The 27715-nt window shown below is 39.8% G+C and overlaps 1 protein-coding gene across 1 annotated transcript; it reads right to left on the reverse strand.

The window, feature by feature from the left end:
* Window positions 1-1354: 1354 nt before the first annotated feature.
* Window positions 1355-27378, reverse strand: RDH10 (retinol dehydrogenase 10 (all-trans); the record flags this gene model as incomplete). The annotated part of the gene is made up of 5 exons (XM_010153500.1): window positions 1355-2770; window positions 4692-4823; window positions 5159-5304; window positions 6710-6808; window positions 27140-27378. Coding segments are annotated over 5 exons (740 nt in total), but the record flags the coding sequence as incomplete, so codon positions are not given.
* Between the last annotated feature and the right edge of the window lie 337 nt (window positions 27379-27715).

The following is a 27715-nucleotide window of genomic DNA, read 5'->3' on the forward strand; positions in this document are numbered from 1 at the left end:
CTTTAAGGGCCATTCCAACCCAAACTATTCTATGGTTGTTTCTAAACCACGACTGTTTCTAAAACAGCTCATTTGTATCAGGAAAATTTAACACTTTGAATTTCTTTTTCTGGAGGCTTGAACTGAATTTAAGCTCAGTCTCTCATTCTGCAAGACTAGCACTATCTATTTTAAGTTTGGAGCCCTGGCTGTCTCCAGGGATGTTGTGTGGAATAACTCTGTTATAACTTGACAAACTAGAATAATATAAAATTAGCCTTCAAGATCCTCCCTACAAGCACTTAAGCAGTTCTCACTGTATCTACACGCTATCTGGTATCCCCGTTCACTATACGTGTCTAATTGACTTTTGAGTAGGAGATTAAAAGGGAAGGGCCTGAACAAATATCAGAAACATGCTCACAGAGCCCACCAGTCATGAGCCAGCCCTCAGCCACACAGTTCAAGAACTGAGATGGACCATGATATTTTTTGGAACGGCAGTAAATTCGGAGAAACCAGGATGACAGCGTATTCAATAATTAAGAGAACACTACAAGCGCTGAGACTTGCTTTTGAAGTCAGTCTGTACCAACTGTAGATCGGCATGATGCTTTACAGAAACTTGCTATTACTGGTCAGCTTCTTATTTTCCCTTTTCGGTCAGGCTAATAACTGTCATGGGTATCACTGCATCAAACTTCAGAAGCTGCTTATTAGTCTGAGACTAATAATAATATAGATTGACACGTCTTAGCAAAACAAATGTGTATTAAAATGATGCTACGTAATAAAATGAAATTTGCTGTACTCGCTCTTAGTGACTTTGCTGTAAGAACATGGGAGTTAATTTGGCCCTGGGGAAGTCATTAAAAGGCTTTTTCAAAAGAGCATGGAATTTGGAGCAAGGGTTAACGTAAACAGTTTCTTGTACTTTAGATTAATTTCTAAACAGGCTTAGTTAACAACACTATTCTCCACACAGATATGTATGATATATATATATAGTAATAATTGCAGCTGTACTGAAACTATATTTACTTTTTAATTAATTAAAAATGTAGCCACACCAGGTCATTTTTATATGAATCTAAATCAAGCTCCATAGAAAACCAAAATTAATGTTCTCCAGAAGCTCTTTGACCAGTTACTTCATCGATGCGTTTAGAAACTAGAGAAAACTCTCAGCTCCTAAAGCCTAATTTCACAGTACTTACCTGGTAGGTTTAGGAGATTACACTGTAAACCATTCAACCGACAAAGTGGACACAAGAACCGAGCAATAAATATTTGAACTGTTCTGATATCAGAGAGTTACGGAACAGGCACAAGTAGCTTGCATGAGTTTAGTCTTTCAAGGAAGCATTGCAACCGCTGTTTTAAGGAAAAGGTGGCTCACTTTAATAACCACAGGCATTGGTCACTATTTAACAAGACATTCTAAAAAAGTAATCACAATTTGTCCAATAGTAGTTTACAAGTGGATGGTATACATTAAGATACAGAGGTAGAAGTTCACTTTTACAATGCATCACTAATACAGGTTACCAAATTATTCAAGGCACAAAATTGTTCGCTTTACAAAAAATACTGTAAAAACGTCATTTGCTGTTCTACAATGTGAGTACAACTCAAAAAAAAAAAATCTTTACACCCTTCCATATTCCGCGTGTAGAGTTGCATCAGGCGTTATTCTGTTTTTCCTTTGCTAATAATTGGCATATGACCAGCACTTACATAAACAGTTTGTATCTCAGCTGAGTTGCTTTGTCTTTTAGGCACAAGTCCAGTTACAGAAATTTAATACAACAGCTTCCTCGGGGGGGTGGGAGAACTCTGTTGGAAGTAAGAATGAGGAGGAAGAAAAGAAATATGTAGTCCGTAGTGTTAGATTGGACTCTGACATATAGAGGGAAACAGAACAGAGCATATTTCAAACCAAGTGACTTCAAAAAAGTCAGTTCAAATCACTGACTGCATTCCTAAAAAAGACCCAGATGCCCAGTACAAGTTTGCTCTGAGAGTATTTGAGACATTCACTCGCCTTTGAATCGGCAGAGATTTACAAATTTCTTTGTTTTTGTTTAAATAGAACACACACAATTGCTACAGCAGAGAATTACACCACAATTTGGCCATGTGTCCTTTAGAGAGCTCGAGCAAACAAGTGAAGAGATGCATTCAGAAACTCTCCCTGAATTTGCTAAAAGGTCATGAGCAGTAGCTAAAATCTCAAGATTTCCCTCCCTCCCCCTTCCCAAATAACATAGGGAAGGACAAACAACTTCTGAAACATTGCATCTTCTAGTTGGAGACAGCTCTTGGAAACCTTGGCAGGCTGAGGAAGAGATATCACACAGTGCATCCCTACAAGTAGTATGACTACTTTACTGTACATACAGTGACGTTCTAAAGGACAGCGGTGGCAGCTACACTGTAAATTCACTTTGCTTACCTATCACATTTTCCAAGTACTCTAGTCAGTTTTATTTACAGTATATAAGAAAAACCCACTGATTTTTGAGAGTTCAATACACAGGTTTAGGACCCAAGAGAATGCCGCAGTAAGATGTTGACATTTGCACCCGTTAGATGCAAGTGCACTTCCAATTCAGTCACGTAATGTTATCGTGTTCACCTCGAAATGTTAGTCCATCCAAAACGCTGTTAAATTCCATTTTTTGCCTCATTGTTGTTTGTAGCCTGTTTCCTTTGAGCGATGAAAGGGTACATACACTTGTCTGCTCCCAAAAACCGGTACATGCATACGACTGCTTCAAAGGGCAGAATACTGCGAAAAAAAGAGGTTGTAAAACTGTTAGGAGACAGCACAGAACAAAGCCTCTGCCTACACTATGTACTTGGGTTCCTTAAAAGCAACATACTAGCTGTCGGAGAGGCATCCTAACAGACTTAAAGGATTTTTTATTTCTCAGGGATACATACAGAGAAAATAGAAATTCTAGAATCCCAACCACACAGGCAAGCAAAGGAGGAAGAGGCTACTTATTCACATGCCTGCAGCTTAGACCAGATTTCCTGCTGTTTCTTCACAAGCAGTGTGATAGCTTGCTTTAAAGGAGGAGGGGTGGTGACAAGGGCATCACAGAAGGCCTACTAAAAGCAAAGCATCTGCTCAAAGCCACATCAGCAGAGGTCATGAGACATTTAAGATATTCTTTAATGTGGGATTAGTGTTAGTTAATGCCATTCTTTGATCACCAGATGTCTAACAACCTTGACTTATATTCTAAACTCAATCATCCATCCTCAAAAAGAGAGGTCTGAAGTAAAGAGAGCAATTTCCTTTTTCCTCCTCCAGATAAAATTCCAAGAGGTGACTATGTGACAGATAGATACCTGGTTACAGACCCCGCCCTCCTTCCCACATCCACAAAATATGACTTTTATTTCAAGCATAGCACTTGGGGGCTGTAGTGAAGGTCTAAGATGGGATTTTCGCAGCCCCTGGAAATAGCAGCAGACACCTATCCAGTGGAAAGCAGTGCGCAGAATCTAGCCATTCGGAGCAATGACCACTGAAGCACTGAGAAGTAGATGTCACTCGTACAGGTGTCCTTGCAGCCAGCAGTCCTGCTCCTGCAGTAGCCAGTGGAAGGCCTTTGATCTAAGTGCAGCTTGCCTGGGGCATGGATTATGCAGAAGGCTTTGATCTCCCTGTTGGAAGCTAAAGTGTTGAACTGCAAGGCAACCCAAAGGGCCTTTGAAGTGACTGCTGCAATATAAGGCACTGCTTGTGTAGAGAGCACTGAAGCACACGGAGCTTCTGGTTGAAGAAGCTAGTTCTTAAAGATGCTGACAATGGCCTTGATTTGTTGGTAGAAGAGACATATATACTCTCTTCCAGGAAAGAGGTGAGCAGTGAAGGCTCCTCTAGTCTGTGGTGAGCCTGTCCACCGTAACAGACTTGCGGCAGAGGAGAACCACTGCCTTGCAAGTGGAATAAAAATCTCCAAGGTTCTGAGTTTTAACCATCCCTCGCAGCAAGAAAATAAGACAACACTATATTTTAAAGTTTCCTCCCACACACTACTGATTTTCAAAAAAAGAGACAGCTGTGAAGCTGTTCAGTATCTCAAGTAATGTTGCATCAGTGGAATTGAGTCAACTCTGGTATTACCCTGCATCATTAAAATGTCAGCCTGGTTACATATTAAGCAGAGTTCCATCCAAAACTGTAGTGTGTTAGACAGGAAAAGGAGGTAATTCCTTTAAACAGCCCCTCTGCCAAACTTAGACTCTGAAAATGGGTTCTGAATGTGCAGATTTTCAGTTTATCTACCATATTTCTGCAAGTCCTAGAGAATCTGCAGGCAGGGCCTCCTACACACTGGTTCTAGACACAAATAGCTACAGGTTCCTTTGCTGGAAGCTGCCTCATGTCCCATTCCTAAGGAGGAACTCAAACAATGGAAAAAAAAGTCTGTTGAAAAGAAAATAGGAATATAAGGAGGACGGAAGATACCAGAAGGGTAAAAAAACAGATGCACAATACATAGGATCTCAGTTTTATGGAGCTTCCCAAGCAAGCAACCTACAGTCAGGAAAGGAAGAGCCTTAGAAATTCAAACAAAACAGCACCTATGACCCGTGTGGGTGGGACTGCTTTATATCCAAAAGTGGACATGGTCATGTATTCCGTTAGTATTCTGTAGATTGTATGGCCAATGAACTGGCATTTCAGCTCTTACCTTTTCATGAAGGTGACCATATACATGAGGCGAGGCGTGCAGATCATTGGCTGGTCTGTAAGGATAGCTCTCATAGCCTGCTTCACACAGTATTCTGGTTTCAAGGGCGGAAGGAAAGGCTCAATTTCTTTTCTGAAATATTTAAGACAGATGACTAAGACACAGGAAGGACCCTCAGTGAAGAGTTCATTAACTCACTTTCTTTGGAATGTCTCAGCAAGGACAAAGACTTCAATTTTTTTATATTCACTGTTCAGTTACAAAGACTATAGCTCAAAACTTGTGTTGCCTAAGTACAAAAGGACAGAAGAGACTCAATGAATTCAGAAAGTCTTTTTTTGAGTCTAACACTAACATACATTAAATCAGAAAGAATACTTACTTCAATATTTTTATGGTAACAGTTCAGTTACCTTAAGTACATTTATGATAGTACAAACACAGGGCAGAAGGGGAATTTTACTTACCTGATCCTGCACCCTCTGAACATTCCTGTATCTACAAGATAAGGGCAGACTAAAGTTGTTTTGATTCCATCCTTTTCAGCAGCCTTTAATTCATGGCTCAAAGACTCATGGAAGCCTACAGCTCCAAATTTGCTGGCACAATAATCCTGTGTTGGCAATGAACGAGACCAAAAAAAAAAAAAAAGAGAAAAAGCAACTTAAAAAGGACAGATATGAATCACGTTCAAAGACAAAGCACATCTGAGGTGATTCTGCACAGATTTTTCAAAGCAACAAAAGGCACCCACAGAATAGAGCATCGTATCAACTCATTTATCACTTTACTTTTAAGGTAATTAATACAGAATCATGAAAGCAGGAAAGCTGAATGTAGGAGGATATTACCTTGGATTCAAGTCTTTAAATCAGGCAGGCTCACATGGCAAGGTACTCTGATTACCAGTTTGCTTAACGTTAAATGTTACGACAAAGGATCGGGATACCTAATATTACCTTGGGTCAAATTTGAAAAAGCTGGAAGAGTTGGTAAGGCATAGGTGTAAAAGTCTTAAATGCTCTATTTTTAAGGTTATTTTCAACAGAAGATAGAATGGAGATTTGCGTTGAATTCTTCTATTTAGTTTTCAGAAGATGATATAGCTTGTATATCTCACTAAAATACTATGTTCAGCAACATTAAAAGAATAGTAGCATTTGTTTTCCATTGGATGTTTCCACCTCTGGAAACATCCGCTGGCGGTCACACCCACAGTCTAGAAAATTCTTTGTAGTTTTCTCAAAACAGTAAATATTCTACAAAGCCTTAAGTTACACCAGCTTCATTCATTTCTTTTATGTACCACTAAGATTAACGTCCTGGACTGAGCCTTACCTATATGCAAAGAAGCCTGTGCTTATAGGGTAGTATGTCCATTGTTCTGTTAAACACATTAATTCATTTTCACTGACTGAATGCTTTTTGTTTACACCTGTGTTTGTGCTAAAGACCCAAAAAGCAAGATAATAGGCTCTAATCATAACCTGGTTTTATGTACCAAACAAAGTCTCACAAACTGGTGTTCTCAAACAGCTGCTAGCAACTAGACAACATAACGTGTATAACTGGGAGCCTAGTAAAGCAGGTGAGACATATATTCTGGAACGAAGATTGGCAGCCACTTCCTCACAGAAGCAGAAAACACTGCTTTGGAAAATCCTTGCTTTTGGCTTCAAGCTTAGCCCTGACAACCCTGACAGGAGAAGGCAGGTGACCACCTTTCAGGTTCCTAAATTTATCAGGTAATTCAAAGATTGTTTAGCATTTTGAAATCCTTAGCTGTCCTAGGCTTTCATTCAAAGTGGCAAGTCCACATGCAAAGTAGGTGAATAATATGGTGGCTGCCCGAGTCCCGTGGATCCCACCCACAGGGAGTCACGTGCTGATATGGTACTTGGCACCACAGCTCCCAAGTATCTTTGGAGATTTGAGTTTATTTTCTCTAGCTGATAATACAAAAAAGCTTATCCTAAGTGAGAAGTGCCAAATTTATTGTTAATTATAGGCTAACAAACCTCCACTCCAGCAGTACTGAACAATCCCAAGGAACTTGCAACTGTCACAATGTGTCCATGATTCATTTCCAGCATCTTCGGAAGGAATGCTTTAGTGGTCTACAAAGTGAAAAAACAAACAAACAAACCAACCCAACACATCATAAACATATGACATTAGTGATAAGTGTTCAAAACTTCTATCTCAGTTTATTATCAAGAATTTAGAAGATTAATGTACAGGTTTTGAACTTCTGAGTTTTTAAAAAATGCCCATAGAAAATCTACAGCTTGTTTGTGAATTCAGACAGCAAGGCAGCAAGGATTATATCTCCAGAAATCCTAAGGTTAAAGGATCAATTGAGCTCAGACATGTTTATTTTTCTGCAAGATACTAGTTATCAGAAAGAGATAATTTGACCCTAAAATGGAAGTCACATTTTTTTAGAAGACAGAAAAAGGAATGCAAAGTGTTTAATTAAGCCATCTAGCACATCTGTGTTAAGACCAGTGCCGATTATCAGTTCTAATTATTGACAGCATGTTTTGGAAGTTAGATATGGTTAGTTTTACCCAATTAATTTATCATCTTGGGCATTTAACATTAAAAGAAATACTGGAGACAGAACTTTTGCTGATGTTACTTTTTACATATAAAAACCAGTAAACATCTACTAGTCCAAATTACTTTCCATCTTTATTTGTATTCATTAGCATTCCTCAAACAAAAATACGACATACATTTTTATTACCAATTCTTTAAGAGTTTCAAAATAAACCAAAAGAAATAAACCAAAAGCAAGTCTCGAGATGAAACTTTGATTTTCACCTCCAATTTTTATGCTTTGATTATAACAGAGGTTGTTTCTGTTTAAAAATCCTAGTCAGAGTTAGCACCTTTAAAAGGCATTTGCTAGGAGATCAGCTCTGCTAGGATACCTACCTCTGTCATATCTGTTTTTTGAAGCTGACTCAACACTTCCCTTTTTAACGTAAGTATTAAGCAGAGCACCATATATGTTAAAAAAATCAGTGAAGTTGTAAAATGGCATGTGTTGTTATGATTTTCAGCTTCTAGGTTGTCAGTGTACTGTACGAGATCACTTTTAAATTGACAAAGACAATGCTTTTAATCACAAACATGCCTAGTAAATATATAAATCTATCCATGACAGAACTATTATTCTAATTTACTCCATACCATGGCTTAATCCTCCCAGAAACCTGGTCTTCCCACATAATTTCGAGCCAAACTCAAGAGCACGCAAATGCCCCTTAAGTATTTGCTACTTGCTTAATTGTTGGTCTGAGTCGTTTCAGCTGCATTCTTAAAAAGATGTGCAAGCTACAGCTGAATCCATCTAATTCCATTCTTATGCTGTCTGCATTTTCCAATCGCAGACGTCAGGACAGTTTTGCTCTAATGATTTTCACATGTTCTTGTACAACATTTTTGCCTGCAGGTGTTAAATGACTAATCCAGACCTCCTAACACCACACAAAAGACTGTTTTCACTGGACAGCTGGCAGATGATAGAAGATTAACAGACCTCCTGACTCCTTGCCTTTTCTACTGTTGATTCATACAACTCCTAGATTCTGTCATAACTGCATAACGAAGCTAATTATAAGAAAATAATCTGAGAGCAAGCTGCCTTGCATTTGTTTCTTTCCTCATGGCAGGGATCTCTAAACCTCTTATATAGAGCCTCGGACAAGAATTTAGTTCCCTGTTAAACTAATCTGTGCCAGGCACACAAAGTTTCAGCCTCTCTTCCACGTTGCGTGGCAACAAAGCCCAGTCATCGCAGGGCAGCACATCTGAAAACGCAAGAGGCTTCGCTCCGATGGCCCTGAAGTTTCACAGCGTGTTATTTATCTGCAGCCTGCCTTACACACCCCAACGCTGACAGTGTGGACACTAGCCCTGAGCTTCCAGGCCATCCCTGTAACAGATCCATGCTCCCTACTCAGTCCTGCTAACAATTTACTCCCCTCCGGAGCATTAGTCAGCTCCGTCAGCAGTTTCCACTTAGGTTTCAGTTATCTGTCCACATCACATCAGAATGACTGATTGCCACCTCGCACTGCCAGAAAGCTTGATAATGAAGACTGGAGCTTTGGCTACAAACCGCAGCAACTACAGAAATGAAGGGGCACTCGCCTTGGAGTTTGTCTTGGGGGAGAGAAATAAGGGGAAAAAGTGGTAAAAGGGGTTTTTTTCCTACCACTTTCAAAGCTCGAATCACTGTTTTCTTCTAAGAAATAAACAGGCAAGTGCACCAAGTTTTGTTGGACTGGGTTTTCTATTATCTTTATTATGACACTGGGGATTTGGGGTTTTGCTTGTTTGTTTTGAATATGATGAACTATAACAACATGTCCATAAATGTCTATATTTATCTATGTCTGAAGAAAAGGAGAATTTTCACAGGCATGTATACATACGTGAGAAATAACCAGGGCAACTGCAAAGCAGTGAATTTCAGAAAGTCCACTCAACCATGCTACACTCCTTCAAAGCATGAAGATTACAAAGACTGGGTTCTCAGAGCCTGTGGCTAAAGTAACCCATTTTCAACCAAGAGGAAATTGGCACGTGATGAATAAACCCCGCTGGAGACACTTTTGGGTGACATCTTCAGCAATTCAAGTGCAGAGCGAACAACTCCCAGCAGCAGAACTACAGTCACTTCACATAAGTCATCTTGTAAAAGGCCATCTATGGCCACATAGGAAAAAGGACAGCCACTCTGCTCTGAAGACAATTGGCAATTCATGGAAATCTTTGCGTGAGACCTTAGTGTTCCGAAACTGCCTCCTCACAGCAGGCTCCTGTACTTTGTCATGGGATATCATCCCACAAATCCCTTTAAAACCTGAAGTGAGGCAGCCCATAAAGATAGCACAACAAGCATATGTACAAAACTTAGCAGTCAACTATCAACATCTCAGCTAAATGGGTGACAGAGAAAGTCATCCCCATTGCTGCCATCCTCCAGCCCTGCGCAACAGCTGGGAGTCAGCCCTTGAAAACAAGCCCTGTCAGAGGCAGACACACCCTATGGGGGGGATGCATTTCCAGCCTCACAGTAAAGGCTTGCCCACTGCTCCTCCCAGCCTCCTCTTGCTGGGAAAAACAATCCCAAAGTGAAGTTATTCTCTTTCGTGGTATAAGCAATCCTCAAATAAATCAGTGTTCTTACTGAGCTTCTGGCACAGCCACTTCCTTGATCAAAGCAACTTCCTCCATACCCTGGGTCCCAGTTTTTCTGCCTGTTACATAAACCAGATCAACCTAGTTTCTTGTTTCTAGTTTCTTTCAGCTTTAGCTACATCTGCCTACCAGACCTGAAGTCTTCTGTGTGCTGCTTGTGCTGCTGAGAAACTAGTTAAGAGTTCGACCGGTTCAGGGGCAAGATGCCTCCTGGGTGGCCTTCCCATCTGGAGTTTGTCTGAACAGGTAGCACAGCCCACATTAGTCTCCCGAGGTGATCCATGGACATGCTAATCCTCCATTAAAAAAAAAAAAAAGGTATTAGAAGATACCAAGCAAGAAATGTGGTATTGTCCATGGCATTAGAGGTCATGAACCAGGCCCCCAAAATGATTCAAATCAACTCAAGTGATTTAACCAAACTATCTGCTTTCTGGTTTGATCCTTTAGGTTTCAGTTTTACCTCTCACAGCTGCAGAGGAAGATATTTAAAACATTTAAGTATTTAAAGTCACAGCTGGGTCTTTTATTAATGACAAACATAACATACTTTTCAACACTTAGAAGAAACCAGTAAGTAAAATATAGTAGATGAAAGGAATTGCGTTGTGATGCATCAGGGTGAGGAATCGGGGAAGTTATGCAGTGTTCAACATGAAGAAATTTGAGTTAAGCATCCTCCTCACTCTGAATTAGTTTTTTTCTTTCTTTTTAGGAAAAAAAAAATTAAACCCCCCAAAATCATCGCGCAAACATGAGTCTTCTAACCTGCAGCATAATTTAGATATAGCAATTAAGTAGGATAGATACATATGAAGCTGCCCTGAACAGAGAGTAGAGCTAGTTTTTTGAGCTAGTTTTTCCTTTAAATTTTTTGGAGCCTAGAGATCAATTCCTAATCTTCTAAGCATTTTACCCTATGCTTCTGAATACACCAGTAAGAACAAACTATTCCCAGTAGCTGTAACCAAACATCTATTTCATGTGCACACAGCTTTAATGACTTATTTCTCACAAGTGTGAAACTGAACAAGCGTTTACATGTCACTTCATAGCTTTCGTAATCTGTTCTCAACATTTTGGTTTACGGCAAATTAACTTCTAACAGTCTAGCACTTCTTCCCTCCCCTTCCCCAAATTCTTTAGTTCCATTCTTAATGAAACAAAACTCAAAAGATTGTGCAACACAAAGAACAGCACAGCTGCAATGTCAAGACAAATTAGTCTAAATACAGCAAATGAGAATATGAAGAAATACTGTGTTTGGGAAAGTGATTTTTTTAATTAAATTTTGGATTAATTATTCTTAAAGTAGAAAGCAAGCATCCACAGAAAACAATGTCAGCTGTATGCAGCTCAAGACAATGAATACTGAACGCAGAAAGCACACCAAAGTGGAAAAGTATGTGTTACCTCGTGTTTAGAGTTGTTTTTAGAGCAAAGAAAGAAATAAAGCAGGTACCAGCACGTAAGGTCCTTCAAGCTTCTGTTTTTCAATACAGTAATTTTTTTCATACTTTACGCCTTCCATCAATTTTCAACAGCTCTTTTAAACTATTTTGATGGTATAAACAAGCTGCTTTACTGTAAGGCAGAAATTCCTTTATGCCAAAGGAATACCTCATTTTCTACAGAGCCCCTTCAGGTAAGGAGGGTGGAGCATGGTTATTTTTCTGGAGTTGATCAAAACAGGTAAGTTTTTCCATCGCTATAGTTACCCACAACACTGGTGTACTGGTGTAACAGATAAGATATTTCCTCCCAAGTCACAGCTGTTCCCGACTGCCAGGACAGCTGGACAGTGGCAGGACAGTGTAAATGTTGCAACATTTGGGTAAATGTATTGTTTCATCTTCATATTAAACACTCTTCAGCCATACCCAAGAAGCAAAAATTGGTGTGATTAGTCAAAGACTCATCCAGACGACTCTGGGAACTACGGTACCAGAGATCATAGAAGGCTGCCGCTATGCATGTTAGCTAATCCTGTAACTACTGTTGTGAAGCAATGGAGCAGGTGATAAGAAAATGTTGTTCCAAGTTTTTGCCTAATATACAGATTATATCCTCTCCCCTCCCATCAGCATCAGCCTTCTTTTCTTCCCGTTCTTCTTCACAGACCGCAACAGGACACAATACAGGTTCTCCTACTCCTGTGCAGGACAACACGTGGCCACTTACTCCATCACAGAATGAAATCCAGAGATTTCCACATGCCCCAGTTTCTCTTTCCATTCCAGCAACTGCGAGGGAACGCATGAAGGTCTGACAAAATAGCACCTCTAACCCTTCTGCAGACAGGCTGCAGCAGCCTTGTTTTAGAGTGAGTTTGTCCAAACCGGGTAGTATAGCACTAATACACTACTGTATGTTAAAAGGGAAAGAAATAGGCAGGAAAAAAAAAAACAACACAACAAGCTTATCAGTAAATATACTGAAGTTATGTTCAGCTACAGCCATAGAGCACAGCTCATTTCAGAAGATAACCACATTAAATACATTTTATAAACACAGGGTAAAACTTAGAGGATTACAGTAAAAGCTGTCACCAAATAGTTTTAGAAGAGGCCTTGAAAAAATACAATCTAGAACTGTATAACTCTCAAAGGAGAATTTATTCAAGTTAGAAGCTATAATATCCAAAATGCCTTCTCATGCACCAAAGCATGCGGTTACAAGCCTGGATTTAACTGTTTGTTTTCCTTCTAGCTCTTCTTTGGTTCCAATGAGAACTGAGAGCAATTACTCGTCATTTGCACTACCACCTCAACTATTTGTTCCGTATTATCTCCACATCCTTCTTAAATTCCATTATACGTGCATCTCTGAAATATTAGGTTAAGGTGAGATTAGTAACTCTGCTAAAACTACATGAAAATACCAAGTCACGAGCTGAACACTAGAGAGACTGCACGGCGCAAAGGACACGGCTCTGCCAGTAATGGGCTGAATCCAGAAGGTAGACAGAAGTCTACAACTACTGTTGACCTTGCTAACAGAAGGGACCAAAGCTGTGATTTAAAGGAGCTCAGATGTCTCCGCTGACTGTTTTCAAGAAGTGCTGGGCCCCTTCTGGACAATTAGCCACTGTCTAAGTAAATATTTGAATAGCTCTGGACATTAGTGGTATTTTTGATCTTCAGTTTCTATTCTCAAGAAACAATGATGAAAAATATGCCAGAATTATCCAGTCTTGCTAAAGTAATGAATTAAAAAAGAAAGTCACAGATTTCTCTGGATTGTTGATGGGTCTACCCCGATCCTTTCAGTGCAAAACGCATCAGGAGATACACATGATGTCCTCAAGCCAACCTTCCATAGGCAGCTGTATTAAAAAAACATAAAAGGAAAGTATTCAAGGACTGCCCTCAAGTGTGCCTTGAACAGGCCCTGCGTTCCAAACAAAGAAGCTAGACCTTCCAATATTTCATTTCGAAGGGAGTCCCTTAGTTATTTACCTCCTGGCAGGCAACACAACCTTCAATTTCTCACTAAAGCTTTATTTGTCCTTCACATAAAAATCCACTGTTTTGAGGCCATGGGGATTCCTTTAATATTGAACTGCAACAGCAGTTAATGCTTAACATACATGCACAGTAATAATGTTACAGTTGCCTTGCAACCAGAAGCTCATGAAAGAACAAGATAGACTTAAACAGGAGTCTATAGTGATGAGTAACAAGGAAGCAGTCACCCCCCCCCAACCCACCCAAATACTTTGGATATCCTACATTTGCAGAGTGAAACTACAGATAAGATCTACTCAGGTTAAGAGGTGAAGGTAACAAAATAAATACCCTGAAGAATTAAGTCACAATGAAAAGCAACATCAATTTAAAACTGTATTTGATTTCCAAAGAAATAAGCATCCTTTCTCTCTCCAACTCTGCACAAAATACTGCTTTGTAGTATATGAAGTCTCAGCCTAGTAAAAACATAAGCTATTACTTGAATCACCTGTTTTTAAATAATTATTAATTCACGTTAGTAATTAATGTTCCTGTTTTCTTCATCTTCATGACCGATACATACACATAAAATCCCCTGCTTCTCAACATACATATTTAATCAGCTGGGAAGTACCAAATTTGTACAAAACTAGGTTAAATCTTATTTAACTGAAATTTGTAAGTGGGTTTGTTAGTAGTAACAAACATCTGTCATGCCATTTGCTAAAGAACAAGTATGCTACACTCCATATTTACATTACTGCCCTGTTTAGCATATGTAGTATTTAGGGTCCAGTTACAAAATTTCTTCCATTTTCAAAACTGATAATCACCACTATTTCCTGTGAATGGTTCAGTTATTGTAGTGGTTCCTGTTACATGGAGTCAACTCACATTGAGTAAATCGGAAGAAAGCTGAAACCGAATTAAGTAGCTTCCTTATTCAGAACTTAGTGCCACAAAACTGTTTACAATGGGTAGACAGTAAAGGTAAGATAAGTGATGCTATTTAAAAAAAAGAAAAAAATCACAGGAAACTAATACCACTAGTTATCTCTCAAACATTAATCATTGATTTCCACTCTTTACTACTAGAGCTAATTATGCCATACCTAGGGCGAGTGAACATTGCCTGGCTAAATTGCCTTTTGTATAGTTTGTTAAGGGCTTAGTTAAAAAAGGGTTGTGTCTACAGAGAGCGGGATATGAAAAGTGCTTAGGGAAGGACATTGCAACAGAAACTTTTGTTACTGTTGCCTTATCGTGCCCCTACATTGTCTCCCCCTCCCCTTCCTTTAAGGGCTTCATTTCCTGTGATCTTACTCCAAAGTGGGTAACCAAGACTGGAGTAGAAAACAGCTTTGTTCTCCCTCTCATCTGAAGTGTAGGTTAAGTACTCAAGAATGTTACCTAAATAATACAATTCCTGCTCAAGAAACTTTCTTCTTGAGAGTCCAAGTGGGAAAGGTATCATTACCTAAGTTTTACAGTGGTCTGCCCCTAATCAAACTCCCTGTTGCCTTACATAAAGCTTTTCTGCATTCCCCACGATTGCATCACTCTAGATTTTGAGTGCACCTTTACTTGGGGCAGGGGTTCAGGTACATAAAACACGAACAAAGGTGGCTCCGATTTCTCCTTAAGATCATTGAATTTCTGTTCAGAGAGGCCACTACTTTATAAACTTTCCAACCATGAAGAAGCTCAGCTATTCGAGCTGAACTACTCTTATCATTTCTATACCAGCAAGTGGCAGTTAGCAACTTTACGTTATGGGTATGCCATCTCCACCTTTCTGCACCTGACAACTTTTATATTCTTTCTTCCCAAGAGGAAAGAGATTTGAGATTTACATGCTTTTAAAATTAATTCCACCCTCAGACGTCAGACCTGACCTGTAAAGTGCCTGGTCTTTCTAATGACTACATGCCACCAGACATTTCATCTAGCTGCCTTGTATATACATACCATACGTGCACACCAACCTGTCTACTTTCATCTGTACTTGCAGATACTGCTTGGTTGATGTATAACTGCTTCATACACATGTAGCAGCATATATCACTGTTTAAATCACTGACTGTACACTTAGATCTCTTCCCTCCAGTTTTTGCAGATTTCTGATTTCATATGGCTATGAAAAATGAAGGCCCTTCTCACAGGTTGCCCAGAGAGGCTGTGGAAATCTCTATCCCTGGAGATATTCAAAAGACATCTGGACACAGTCCTGGGTCACTGGCTTCATGTGGCCCTGCTTGAGCAGGGGGGGTGGGCCTGATGACATCCACGGGTCCCTTTCCATCCCTACCATTCTGTAATTCTCTACTTCAGTGTACCAACTCCCTGCTCAACAGCCCATTCCTCTTCCTTTCACAGAGGAAGTACATAAGCCAGCAGAGACCTTGCAGTATTTGTCCCTGTGTTAACTGCAAGTTTATCAACACAGAATCCGAACTGGAAAGGATTCCGATTCCTCTTCCACATCTCTCCTCTATTTCACCTACAGGAGTTCTTGCCTGTAATAAATTATCCTGCTCTGTCTGAAACAGCATCTGTTCTACTTCCATTTCTCCTTCTCCTTTGGTCTCAAGTCCTTTCAGCTGGAGAGAGGGTCCAATGAAGCAGTGCAGAGCACCTAGAAGAATTTCTCGTGGAATTAACATATTTTCAGCTGTGTCCAGAACATACACACACCATACTGTTTTCAAAAACTAATGATGCCCACCCTTCAAGCTATTAGATGCTCTCCAGTAATGACATTCACTTGCCAGCTTCTTGAGGGTACTCTGAGCCCTCACAGGCAATTCTGCCTGCTTTGAATTTTCATGGCTTTTAAAGCTTGGATAGAGCAAGCATATTGTACTCTTGACAGGTAACAATGAACAGGGAGAAAGACAGCATCTCTGCTTAAGCAGTGTAAAAGTGCAGAACATAAATTGCCAGTGATGTTTGTTGCGGATTTCAAATGCCAAACTAATCTAAAAGCTGAGAAGGATTAGCAGTAGGTAAGACAGCATGGTAAGAGGGCTGTTGGAGGCCCAACTATGTGTTTACTCTGCCTTATGCTGCAAAACAAGCAAGATACAAGTCTAGACTGAAGTGAAACTTGGGAATGTGTATGTGCTGACTCCTTCAGCCGGCACAAATTTAAGGCATAACCAAGCATGAGAACTGAAGCTTTCAAAGTACTCATGCTCCAAAGCTGACCTCTTCCCTCCTGCCCAAAGGCATCTTATTAGACCAGTAGATATTTATTCTCCACAAAATTAATCTCATTATGCTCTGTCTATCATAGCTACCAAACCACAAATACTATTCAATTTAAAGTGTTATTGGCAGTAGCCACTGAAAAGTAACATGCAGTTCAAAGAAAGTGAATCCTTCTGCTCACATCTACCATGTCAGCCTTTGAACCTTCCGTATGCCCAAGACTAACACAGAGCTCCAACATGGCTGTGACAGCCCAGTTACAATCCTGTAAATTCAGGAACTTTAGTTACAATCCCAGTAGGCGGCACCACCAAACTTTATTCTTCCACAGCAGATCTATCGGTAAAGATGACCTAACTTGCATTTATTTAAATGTCAGATTTGAAACTACTTTACAGCTTGCTGGCCAAGTGACACAACAAGGAAACACTTGGCTACTCTTTTCCACAAAATCTGGTTTAAGCCCTGTTGAAGTCAAGCGACTAGAAATTCTACTTTGTTTATATACTGACAAATGGCAGTGTCAAAGGATTTGTAGTGTTTCAGAGCTATGTTGACATTAGTGTAACAAACACATTAGTCCCTCACCTTCATTAGCACAAGTTTGCAGCAAATGTCCAACCATTTGGAGAGCAGTTATTTATTGCCAGCTATTTGATAATCTTGACAAAAATGAAAACATGCCCCTGAGTCAGTGAAAAATCCACATAACAAATTCATTTTAGAACAAGTATTAGATAAGAGCTCAGCATATTCTGTTCAGTGAACAAGAACACAATCCAACTTTTAAATACACATTTTTCTCCAGCTTGCCATAAGCTTAGTCATCCTCTGGAATATTTAGTAAAACTAGGTATTTTAGTCTGCATGTTTCCAAAAAATTACTAGAGAACAGTACTGTCAGAACTACTTAACGGAAAATATGAAGTCATCATTCATGTTTTACAATTTATGTAACTGACTTCTCAAGAAGTCGCTAAACCGAAAAAGACTGACTACCTTAAGACCAGTACCTCCCATAGCACTGCAATTGCTATAGTACTAACTTGCATGCAGATGAAAGCTGAGTCACTTTACTCATCCTTCCCAACTCAGTCACTAAGTCATTGTTTTGAATCAATTACTATATGAAAAGGAAAGTGATTATGCCATAACTCAGTATCTCACAAGAGGAACAAGCTAAGAAGGAAAGCTTCCCTTTTCCCTTAACAGTGTTACTCACTAGAAACAGAAAGATACTATAGTTGAATGGAAATTCAGCTTCAAAGTTTGTTTAGGAAACAGTAAGACCCTAGAAGGCTCAAACTTCTTGTGAAGTAACTCACTGAATAAGAAGTAACATTTTTAAAAAGCATGGAGCTTAGAGGTTTTTTTTTAAAAAACAAGTTGGTTTTGTTTCATATTTCTCCCCACCCTCCCAAAAGAGTCTACAGAAAACAAATAGTCTTAGCTGGTAAACTTTCGCTTCATAAGCCAACAAAGGTTAAAATGACAAAAAAAATCCAGCTAATACAGTGACCAAACCAGTGATTAATACAATCTTCAAAGATTCTACTTTCACAGGCATTTTAACCAAACACCAGCAAACTGCTCACTTTCTTAAGGGGTGAGTTTTCAAAGACATATTTTCTTCTTTTGCCTGCCTGTGGAAACTATGTTCATTTCCCACAAGCTGAAACATGGCTCGGTCTGGTTTTTCTACATTCAAACAGCCGATTTCCAGAGAAGTTAGACAGCGCAGTAGGCACAGAGATCATTGCTCTTGACGGTACACAACAGCAATCGTAGCATTGTTGCAAGGCAGATAAGCTAGAGCTGTTAACACAACGTTATTTGATGTGTTCAAAGAACTATCTTACCTTTATCTAAGGATTTTAAAGACTGTGTAATTAAAATACTGCAATCTCTTTACAAGTTGAGTTGTCAGATTCAGACTGTTATGCTGGTGGTAGATTTGCTACAGCTTGGAACCATTTATGACTACTTAAATATTTAGAGCTTGTAAATCCTATTCCTGAAAATCTCTCCAAGAATGAGGTTTCAGTAGACAGCCACAGAGGTCCTGTTCACAGCTACGTGGTTTTATCCTACACCTTCTCCTCCTTTTGCCAATGCACAGTGGCTAGTCCAAGTCTAAAATGTTGATGAGGTGATTTTAGTCTCTAATTAGAAAAACTAATCAACTTGGCCAAGAAAATGGACAGCTGTTCTCCCTGCCTTCCGGACGGGTTGGTGAGCTGAATGGGCTCACCCAAGGATCAGATGAAGACCACAATTAGTGCAAGGTAAGATGCGGATTCAAGGGGTGATCCCTAGTGACAGCTTGCTACCACTAGGCTGCCTTGAAGGTTCATTTTAAGTCAACAGAAAGTTTGGACAAGTTACTTTTAAGCACATACTCAAGCATTTTCTCAAACCAATGCTGAAAGCGGAGTATTTGAGAAGCTGTCACACAAGTTCAAACAGATGGCAGAAGTGACCAGCACCAGGGCACGTTTAGGTGTAGAATTCAACAGCCAAACAAACTTGAATTTCAAAAGGCTCACACCAAGGCAGCCACCTCAGCTCCGCAGCTGTTCCGGCATCCCTTGGCCTACCATGGCCTCCCATCCCAATTGTGATAACTCACTTGTGTCAAGTGTTAATTTGACTGACATATAAATCATTATACTAATATAATTGTTTACAAGAACAAAGCGTTCATTCAGAAGTGTAAGCACAGATGTAAATCTCTCCCTGCATTGTGACATATCTTCTTTCAAACTAAAACCTCAGAAACAGATTTCACCAGTCTGTGCCTATTCATCCACGTGTAACTATATTTTGAAAGACTGTCTTTTTTTAAACAGACTAAGAAGCCTGTGATCACAGGTAAAAGAACTTAGCATCACATGTAAATCAGCTTCAGACTGGCCTTGCTGCAAGACCTCTACCACATTCTACAAAAGACAGGCAGGTATCAATAACTCAGTTTTACCATCAGTGTGAATAGCCAGAAAACCTCAAAGGTCAGGGAGCAAGGTTTATTAATAGAGTGATGCTATGGCTTTTAAATACCGAGGACTGTGGAAAGGTTTAGTACTAGAGATACATAACAAAAACGTCCCCTCCCCTGCAAAAGGATCCAGAAGCAAAATCAAAGCACGAGAAGCACTGGGAAAGAATAATACTTCACAGCTGATAAAGTAGAAAAAGATTTTAAAAGTGCAGTGCTAAAATGGCAGGGATGGTGCTAGAAAACACAACATTAATCTTCCCTCAACCTGTCTAGTCAGAGTAATTGATGACACTGAGAGCTACAGAAAAGCATTGCTCACCCACACAGATCAGTTAAGGCAGGTCTCGGGAACTGATGCAAACACTGGGTTAGCAGGACACTTAACAACGTCATAATTAGAATTGCTTTTCTCCACAGCTGAGCACATGAACATGCCTGTCTTCTCAAGGCATGCTATAGTCACGTGGTTATTACAGAAAGGAAACAGCATAAGACCTCATTGACTTAGCTGCTTTCCATAAAATAAAAGCCGATGTTACTTCCAAGTACAGGAATCTAGAACTTTTAACTCCACTGCTCTGCTAACCTCCCCAGGACAGGAAAAGCATACACATAGAACGGTTTGGGTTGGAAGGGGCCTTAAAGACCATCTAGTTCCAACCTCCCTGCCATGGGCAGGGACACCTTCCACTAGACCAGGTTGCTCAAAGCCTCATCCAGCCTGGCCTTGAACACTCCCAGGGATGGGGCATCCACAGCTTCTCTGGGCAACCTGTCCCAGTGCCTCACCACCCTTTCTGTGAAGAACTTTTTCCTGATATCTAATCTAAACCTCCCCACTTTCAATTTAAACCCGTTCCCCCTTGTCCTGTCACTACAGGCCCTTGTAAAAAGTCCCTCCCAGCTTCCTTGTTGCCCCTTCAGGTACTGGAAGGTGCGATAAGGTCTCCCCGGAGCCTTCTCTTCTCCAGGCTGAACAAGCCCAACTCTCTCAGCCTGTCCCCATAGCAGAGGTGCTCCAGCCCTCTGAGCATCTCCGTGGCCTCCTCTGGACTCGCTCCAACCAGTCTATATCCTTCCGATGTTGTGGGTTCCACAGCTGGATGCAGTACTGCAGGTGGGGTCTCACCAGAGCAGAGTAGAGGGGGAGACTCCCCTCCCTCGAGCTGCTGGCCACACTTCTCCCGATGGAGCCCAGGATACATGATTTTTTAGACCAAGTATTTCACCAAAACACTGAAGAGCCACTCTCTCCGGATCTACCGAGGTTAGGCACCACACTACCAAGGACCATTCAAGGTATTCCTGTCCCCCCTCAAGTCCTTCACAATTAACACAATATCAGATATAAGCCACTGCAGATGTTTTTGCTTATTCAGCCGATCTACCTCATTCCAGAAGAAGGAGGAATTTAATCATTGCACTGATCACTCATCCAAGACCATTTCTTCAGAGCAGATTAGTGATTCTGAAAGCATTCATAGGGTTTGCTGACAAGTCTCCGACCCTCAGAAAAAAGTCACAGGAGATTATCCCAAGCACCTTACCCCTGCAAGCCATACTGCAACTCCAGCTTTATTTTAGAAGGCTGGACAATTGCAAGCCATTAGTAACTGATTAATACTTCAAATAAATTTCAAGTCCTTTGAGGTGTCTTGGCACATTCTCTTCAAGACAACCTTCCTTAATGGGACTTTCACATTGATTTTCTGTGAAATATATTACTGTTTTCACCTACACTCTTCAAGCTTCAGATAGTTTAGTGCATGGAAGCAACTGGCTAGTGACACCTTATGCTACCATCTTGGACATTGATCTACAAGCCACAATCCAATCCATGGGTCGGTCACAATCTGCAAATCTCTATTATCTGTTGTTTGAGAGTCCAAGTTTCCATGCACCTTTCAAATTACACAGCAAATTCATTTCCAAAGTATGCCTGAGATTAGTCTCCACAAAAGCTTGGGTGTAACTGAAGTGGTTTAAGGAAAACATTCTGAATAGTCATTTCAGATTTGTTAACTAATGAAGATGAAAATCAAATACTTTACACTATTAAAGAGAAAGAAGGGAAATGCATGAATGTTTGAACAAGAGGTCAGTGTTCTCCACACCATGCAAGCAAGACGCTGTAGCACAGAAACACATGCAGGAAAGTTGGTGTTGCAAGCAACACATTCAAAGGATCTTTGATACGCTTTTCCCATTGCCCTGATGGAAGTGGTGCTAATTAAACAAGTGCTATAAACTGTTTATTTCACACTCCTTGATACGTAATTACTTGTTTATCATCAAGATAGAGTGGGCAATGGGAATGGTGACTGAACAGCCTGAATAGACTTCAAGGACTAGAGTTGAGTAACTTGTGGAACAGCTACATTTTGGTGGGCACTCTGGAATCCTAATTATGGGTGCTTGAATTCATATGATTACCACAAATGAAGAGGGCTTTTTACTGAGACCCACCAACCACCCCATCCCCACATGCTCAATTATGCTTCCTGACTCTTTGGATGAGTATATTGTCTGAAGAGTCATTCGTAGCCTCACTCACATCTACTTTGAAACTGATAAAAGACCCCTTCTACAGGAAAAGCTTAGACATCTGTGTACTTAAATAAATGGGTTTGTGTTTTGGTTTTTATTTTTTTAATTAAAATAAAAAATCAGAAAATTGAAAAACCTTCAATAAAGACTGATTTTTTTTTTTAATTAGTACTACAACTAAAATGCGACTGCAAGGCTGGATTACAGATAAATAAAGATTGCAATACACAGGTTGCAAAATTAGAAGATTTCACACTGGTGGCAACTTCACTTGACACAATGCTAGACAAGCTCCTAGTAGAAAATAAAATACATCTATGAGAAAAACTCTGAGCCAATAGTCTTGTGCCCACTTCAGCTCCAGAAATACATACATACATTTATTTCCTAATACTTGTATTAAGTACATCCCTCTATAAAATGTTAAAGTGCAGTTTTCTAGAGCATGCATCTAGGATATTTTCTCAATTGTTAGATTCCCTCTATTTTCTTAATAAATAAACCCAAGAACATCTAAACCACAGAACCATACCAAATCACTTATAAGTTTCAAGTCCAACTAATATGTCTATTTCCGTAGCTAAGTGTCTTGACTACTTTTTGCTTCATACCCACTGCACAGCATGCTACCACAGTATACGAAACGCATGTGCTGTCCACGGTAATTTACTGGTGGCATGTAGTTGGAATCATTTTGCAAGGGAAGAGTTAGTTTTGATGACACTTTCTGGATCACATGCACATGTTTTGCTTGAACTCGATCCAACTCATTTTTCAAAGAAAAAAGGTTAAGAGCTTGTGGATTAAACTTTGTAAGTAAGCTTATGCATCTTGGGTTACATTACCATGAAATTTTTAAAAATGAAGCAGCTAATTTCACTCATCCAAAATGCTAAATACAGAGAGGTGGCCTTGGCAGTGGAATACTGTATCCATATTTGATCACAGGTACTAGAATCCTAGAGATGAAGACAAAAACCAAACTGCTATGCCAACAACCCACAAAAGGCTCACCCTTGTATAGTTTCAAATACCCTAACTTGCCTTTTCTTCTACAGAAGATTCAGTGTGCACACCGAGTGCAGTACTCCCATATCTGAACTAAAACTATAAGCATAAGTGAACTTCATTGAATAACAGGGATCTTGAAGACACTGGAATAACAATACATAAGTATTAATAGATTATAGATAACTATAAACCATTTATTTCCCAAGGCTTTAGCGACCTGAGAGTCTAATTAGACTGACAACTGCAGTAACTGCATAAATTAGTAATTAATTTAGTAACTCTTCATAAACATACCTTGGAAAGAAAGTTAGTTTTAGACTATTTATGAATGCCCTAATTACATGAGTAATATTTCCCTCTTTACTCAGTATTTACCCATTCCTGTATCAATGTCATGCCACCTAAAAGATTTGTTCAATCCTACAAATATACCTGGATAATTTCAAAAATTAAGCAGTTTGTAGGTGAATGAATATACCTACTCCAGTTAAGACAGCAGTACACAAGCTCTGCGCCCTGGTCTCTCACTACATGATTTTTTTTTTTTTGTTAAATAAATATGACAGTGCTGGAGCTGAATGCTTTTGCTTCCCCCTTTTGGTTAAATTGAAGAGAACTCCTCTAAAAGGAGAGATTTAAGCTGAACATTTTTGAGGATCCACATGACAGGGAAACAGATCACTGTTCTCTCAGAGCTGAATACTGAAAACCTGCTGTACAGAAGGACATTCCTGTCACAGAACTTCAGACACTGATCATTGCCTTGCCCCTGGCCCTCCATGAATCCCATTCAACAACCAAATCTAGAAGGATTTCCCAGGTACTATGCTGACATACAATAATTCCTACTTATCCAGCAACAGCATTATTCTTCCAGAATTAAAAAAAAAGTTAGCATAGGTACAAGAATCTCAAATGTTCCCAAAATAAGAGTTTGTACAATAGTTTTATTAAATATAGGTCCACTGTCTAAAACACAATATTTTGATACTTCTTGAGCTTTATTGTAAAACCACAAGAAAAACTGTTATTCCTGTATTTGTGTAAAACCAATTAAGCAACAGCTTTACCTTATACTGTGATTTTTCAAATCTTGAGTCCTGACATATCACAGGAAGAAAATCTCCTAGTCCGCAGAAGTTCAGCTCCAGTAATTGACAACTGCAGCCAAGTAAGTTACTACTCTTGCAATAGACCGGCAGGAAAGATAGTGTTACACTCCTGCTGCAGTTTTATGCATCTGCAAATTATAGTAAACCAGAGCTGGCTTGTTTCAAACTGGGAATGGATTTTGTCCCTGTGTTTTCAATATCAGAAGCATTCAAGTTATCACAGCATGAAATAACAGGTTTTTAATACTGCAGTGGATTTTATGCTGTGGAAATTGCTACATGATGCAGTGGTGACATGTTTATATAGAACACTCATAGGAAGGATTATACAAATCATGAATGTCAGCAAAATGGAAAGCATCTGTTTAGGCTGTGGCATGCTGCTAAGGCTCTCTTGACTGCCCATTTGTGATAGGGTACACAGCCCAGTTGGAGTCACAACAGCAAACAAGTGACAGACTTTCATGTCACTGCCTACTGCAGAAGCCAGGCAGCCTTCGGATCGTAGCTGCTAACACAAAGCAAACTCAGATCACCTGCATTGTTCACGGACAGCCGGCAATCAATCTTACTGCAGATGTTTCAAGGGGACAGTACTAGAGCCTCATTTTAAGTTTTTATATAGAAGCACACTGAGGCTTGATTAATAATCAAAGGATGAGGAAGAATTTCCCCTGTCACACATTAAAAAAAAAAAAACACTGCAACAAAACTCCAGAAAACACAGACATTTAACTACTGAAGCAATTGTACATGGAAGATACATGTCTTTATAAAATCCATTTACAGCTTTTTGGACAAAACACCCTCCAAGAATAGTTAAAAGCCTACATAATGCTCCAGAGTATTAGCTTTGCTTTGGACCACCAGTTTAGCTGACATGGAAAAGACTAGCTGTGTAAGACTTCACACATCTAGACACATTGTTCTATTTAAGGCAGCATTGACTTGCATCAAAAAAGTTGGCTTCAAATCAGCTGATTCAGATGATATCTTATGAATTAAGTACTAGTAGTTTTAATAGAAGTCCACCCACTGTTGGTCAAGCCAACCTTTTCTGGTATCATGATGGGGAAATCAAGGAAAAAAGCTTTGCCAACAACAAAAAGGAAAAGCAAAGCAGGACACAGGATCTGCAGGAAACGTACATATGAACAGATCCCCAATTAAATGTAAAGGGTGTTGACTGCTGCGTAGAAGCTTAAGCCAAAATTTCAAATTCCCCAGGTCAGATTAACTACATCTCCTTCTTGGAGTATATGTATTTTGTTTTTAGTTTTAAAGTCACCTCACACTGTGACATTTAGAGATGAATGAAATGGTTATGGAAACCCAATCATAGCGATACTAGACTCTAAATTTAGTTTTCTATTACTGTAAGAGACTGGGAACACACAGAGCGTGCTTTAAAAAGGTCTCTGAAACAATGTTATAAATAAGTGTATGACTTAGGCCTGAAGGAAGAACAGCTGGAGAATTTAGGATCCTCCCATATTTTAATTCATGGTGATGTCATAATTTAGAGTTCTTGGAAACTTTGTCAATTCGGCATTTAAACCACATCAATAACAGTCATTAAATCTAGTGTACATCTCTGTTTGCTTAAGCATCAATTTAACTTTTATGAAGGGGAACATGCAGAGCTCTTAGCTGTAAGAAGCCATACAAGCTTTCTCAGAACTTTTCAAATTGCCTTAAAATATACTTTGTGTGTTTAGAGACTCTTTTAGACTCAATCTTGTGCACCAATGTTTAAGCACTCTCTCTGCAAGCTTTACAATGCATCGGAAAAAGATTGCTCTGCCATTAAGTGTTTCACAGCACAGATTTGAAGGGGCTCCTTTAGGGTTATGAAACAGCATTTCACTTCCATGTTTAAAAAAAAAAAAAGTAAGGTTTGGGAGGCCCTTCTAAGTTTTGAAGATGAGGCATTTTACAAAATTTTAATATAGAAAAAGGTAAGACCAGCCAAAGAAGGCTTAAGTTGAAGTATATTTCAGATTGCTTAATCCTTTGATTGTTATGCAAGTGTATTTCATAACCTTATTTGAAGGACCAAAGAACAGTTTTAATACTAACAATGGGCTCAGTCTGACAGCTAATGCTAACCCGAGTGTGCATCATGCCCTCCTTCAACACTCCAATTTATGTAACTCCACACTAACATGGTTTTAAAAATAAACCACACAAGGAAACAAGGTTCAGACAAAAAGCGCAAGATCACACAGCTTGTTCTCTTTGATCAGCATCTGCTAGTTACAGAGACAGTATCACCCCAGAAACGGTATTAAAGATTTTCTTACTTCCATTGGCAGCCCCCAGAGAAAGCTATGAAGACAAAATACGCAGGATTCCTGAAGATGTGCTCTTGGCTTGATTTCTTGAGAGATCTTTTTCGCCTTTCCTCCCAGCCTTCAAAAGGAACAATTTGCCTCCAAGGCATTTCAAGCAACATTTCCAGCAGGGGTTTTATAAGTATTTTTTTCAGAAATGTGCAAGATTGCTATTGTACTCGTCATTAAAACAGCATCTTAAAGCTGCTAACATGCTGGCAGAAGACTATGGGAAGAAGGCTGAGGAGTCATTCATTAACAGTAACAACCTTCAAACAGATTCAGAGGTTATGCTTGCAAAGGATTTCATATCCAGGGCTACAGAAAAGGGCACAAGATTTAAAACTCTGAACTCTAGGAGGATGAAAGTGATGTAAAACTCTTAGTTAATAGTTTTAATACCCACCATTCCTGTTAAACAGAACAGAAAGTTAAGAATAAGAAACTCAAAGTACTGAGCCTGCAAATGAAAGGGAGCAAGTGCAAAACTCAAGGAGACAGGAGTTAAACAACAGCAGTTAATTTCCCCAAATGAACTGACAAAGAAGGGCAGTAAAAAGGACTTCATAGTTACCCAGAAGTGTGCATGACAGTTGACCATCATGGTCCTCTCAATAAGCTCATCAGGACACTCCAGAAGATGGTGCCCGGAGACCACACCAGCATTGTTAACCAGGACGGACACCTCGCCAACCTCCTTGCGGACTCTCTCAGCTGTCGAGTAGACATTTTCTCTTTTGCCCACATCACAGGTGTACGTGTAAACCTGCAGGTTGCAGTGGGACAGCGCATCTTTTTCTCCATCTCCAGCTACTAAGGAATACAGACAAAAGGACAGAGAGGGGGGAAATAAAATTCTTACTGGAATCTTGACATGGCAGTAAATAGTGGAAACGGCGAATGCGCTCCCACTGTGGCAAAAAACTTCTGTTTACTTTGGTGTCACCACAGCACACACGAACTCGTCTATTTACAATTGCTGCCAGGGCGTTTTAAAAAAAAAAAGCTGCAGGTTTTAAAGCCGCTGCTGGAGCCCAAGACTACACGAAGCAGATTCCTGCTCCCCAAAGACAGAGTGCGGGCACAGGACCGGCCCAGGCTGGCGGAGGGACCGGCGGGGTGTTCGACAGCTTCGTGCCCGGCGGGCTCC

The sequence above is a fragment of the Eurypyga helias genome, unplaced genomic scaffold (genome assembly GCF_000690775.1).
Source record: "Eurypyga helias isolate BGI_N326 unplaced genomic scaffold, ASM69077v1 scaffold9486, whole genome shotgun sequence".
Lineage (NCBI taxonomy): Eukaryota > Metazoa > Chordata > Aves > Eurypygiformes > Eurypygidae > Eurypyga > Eurypyga helias.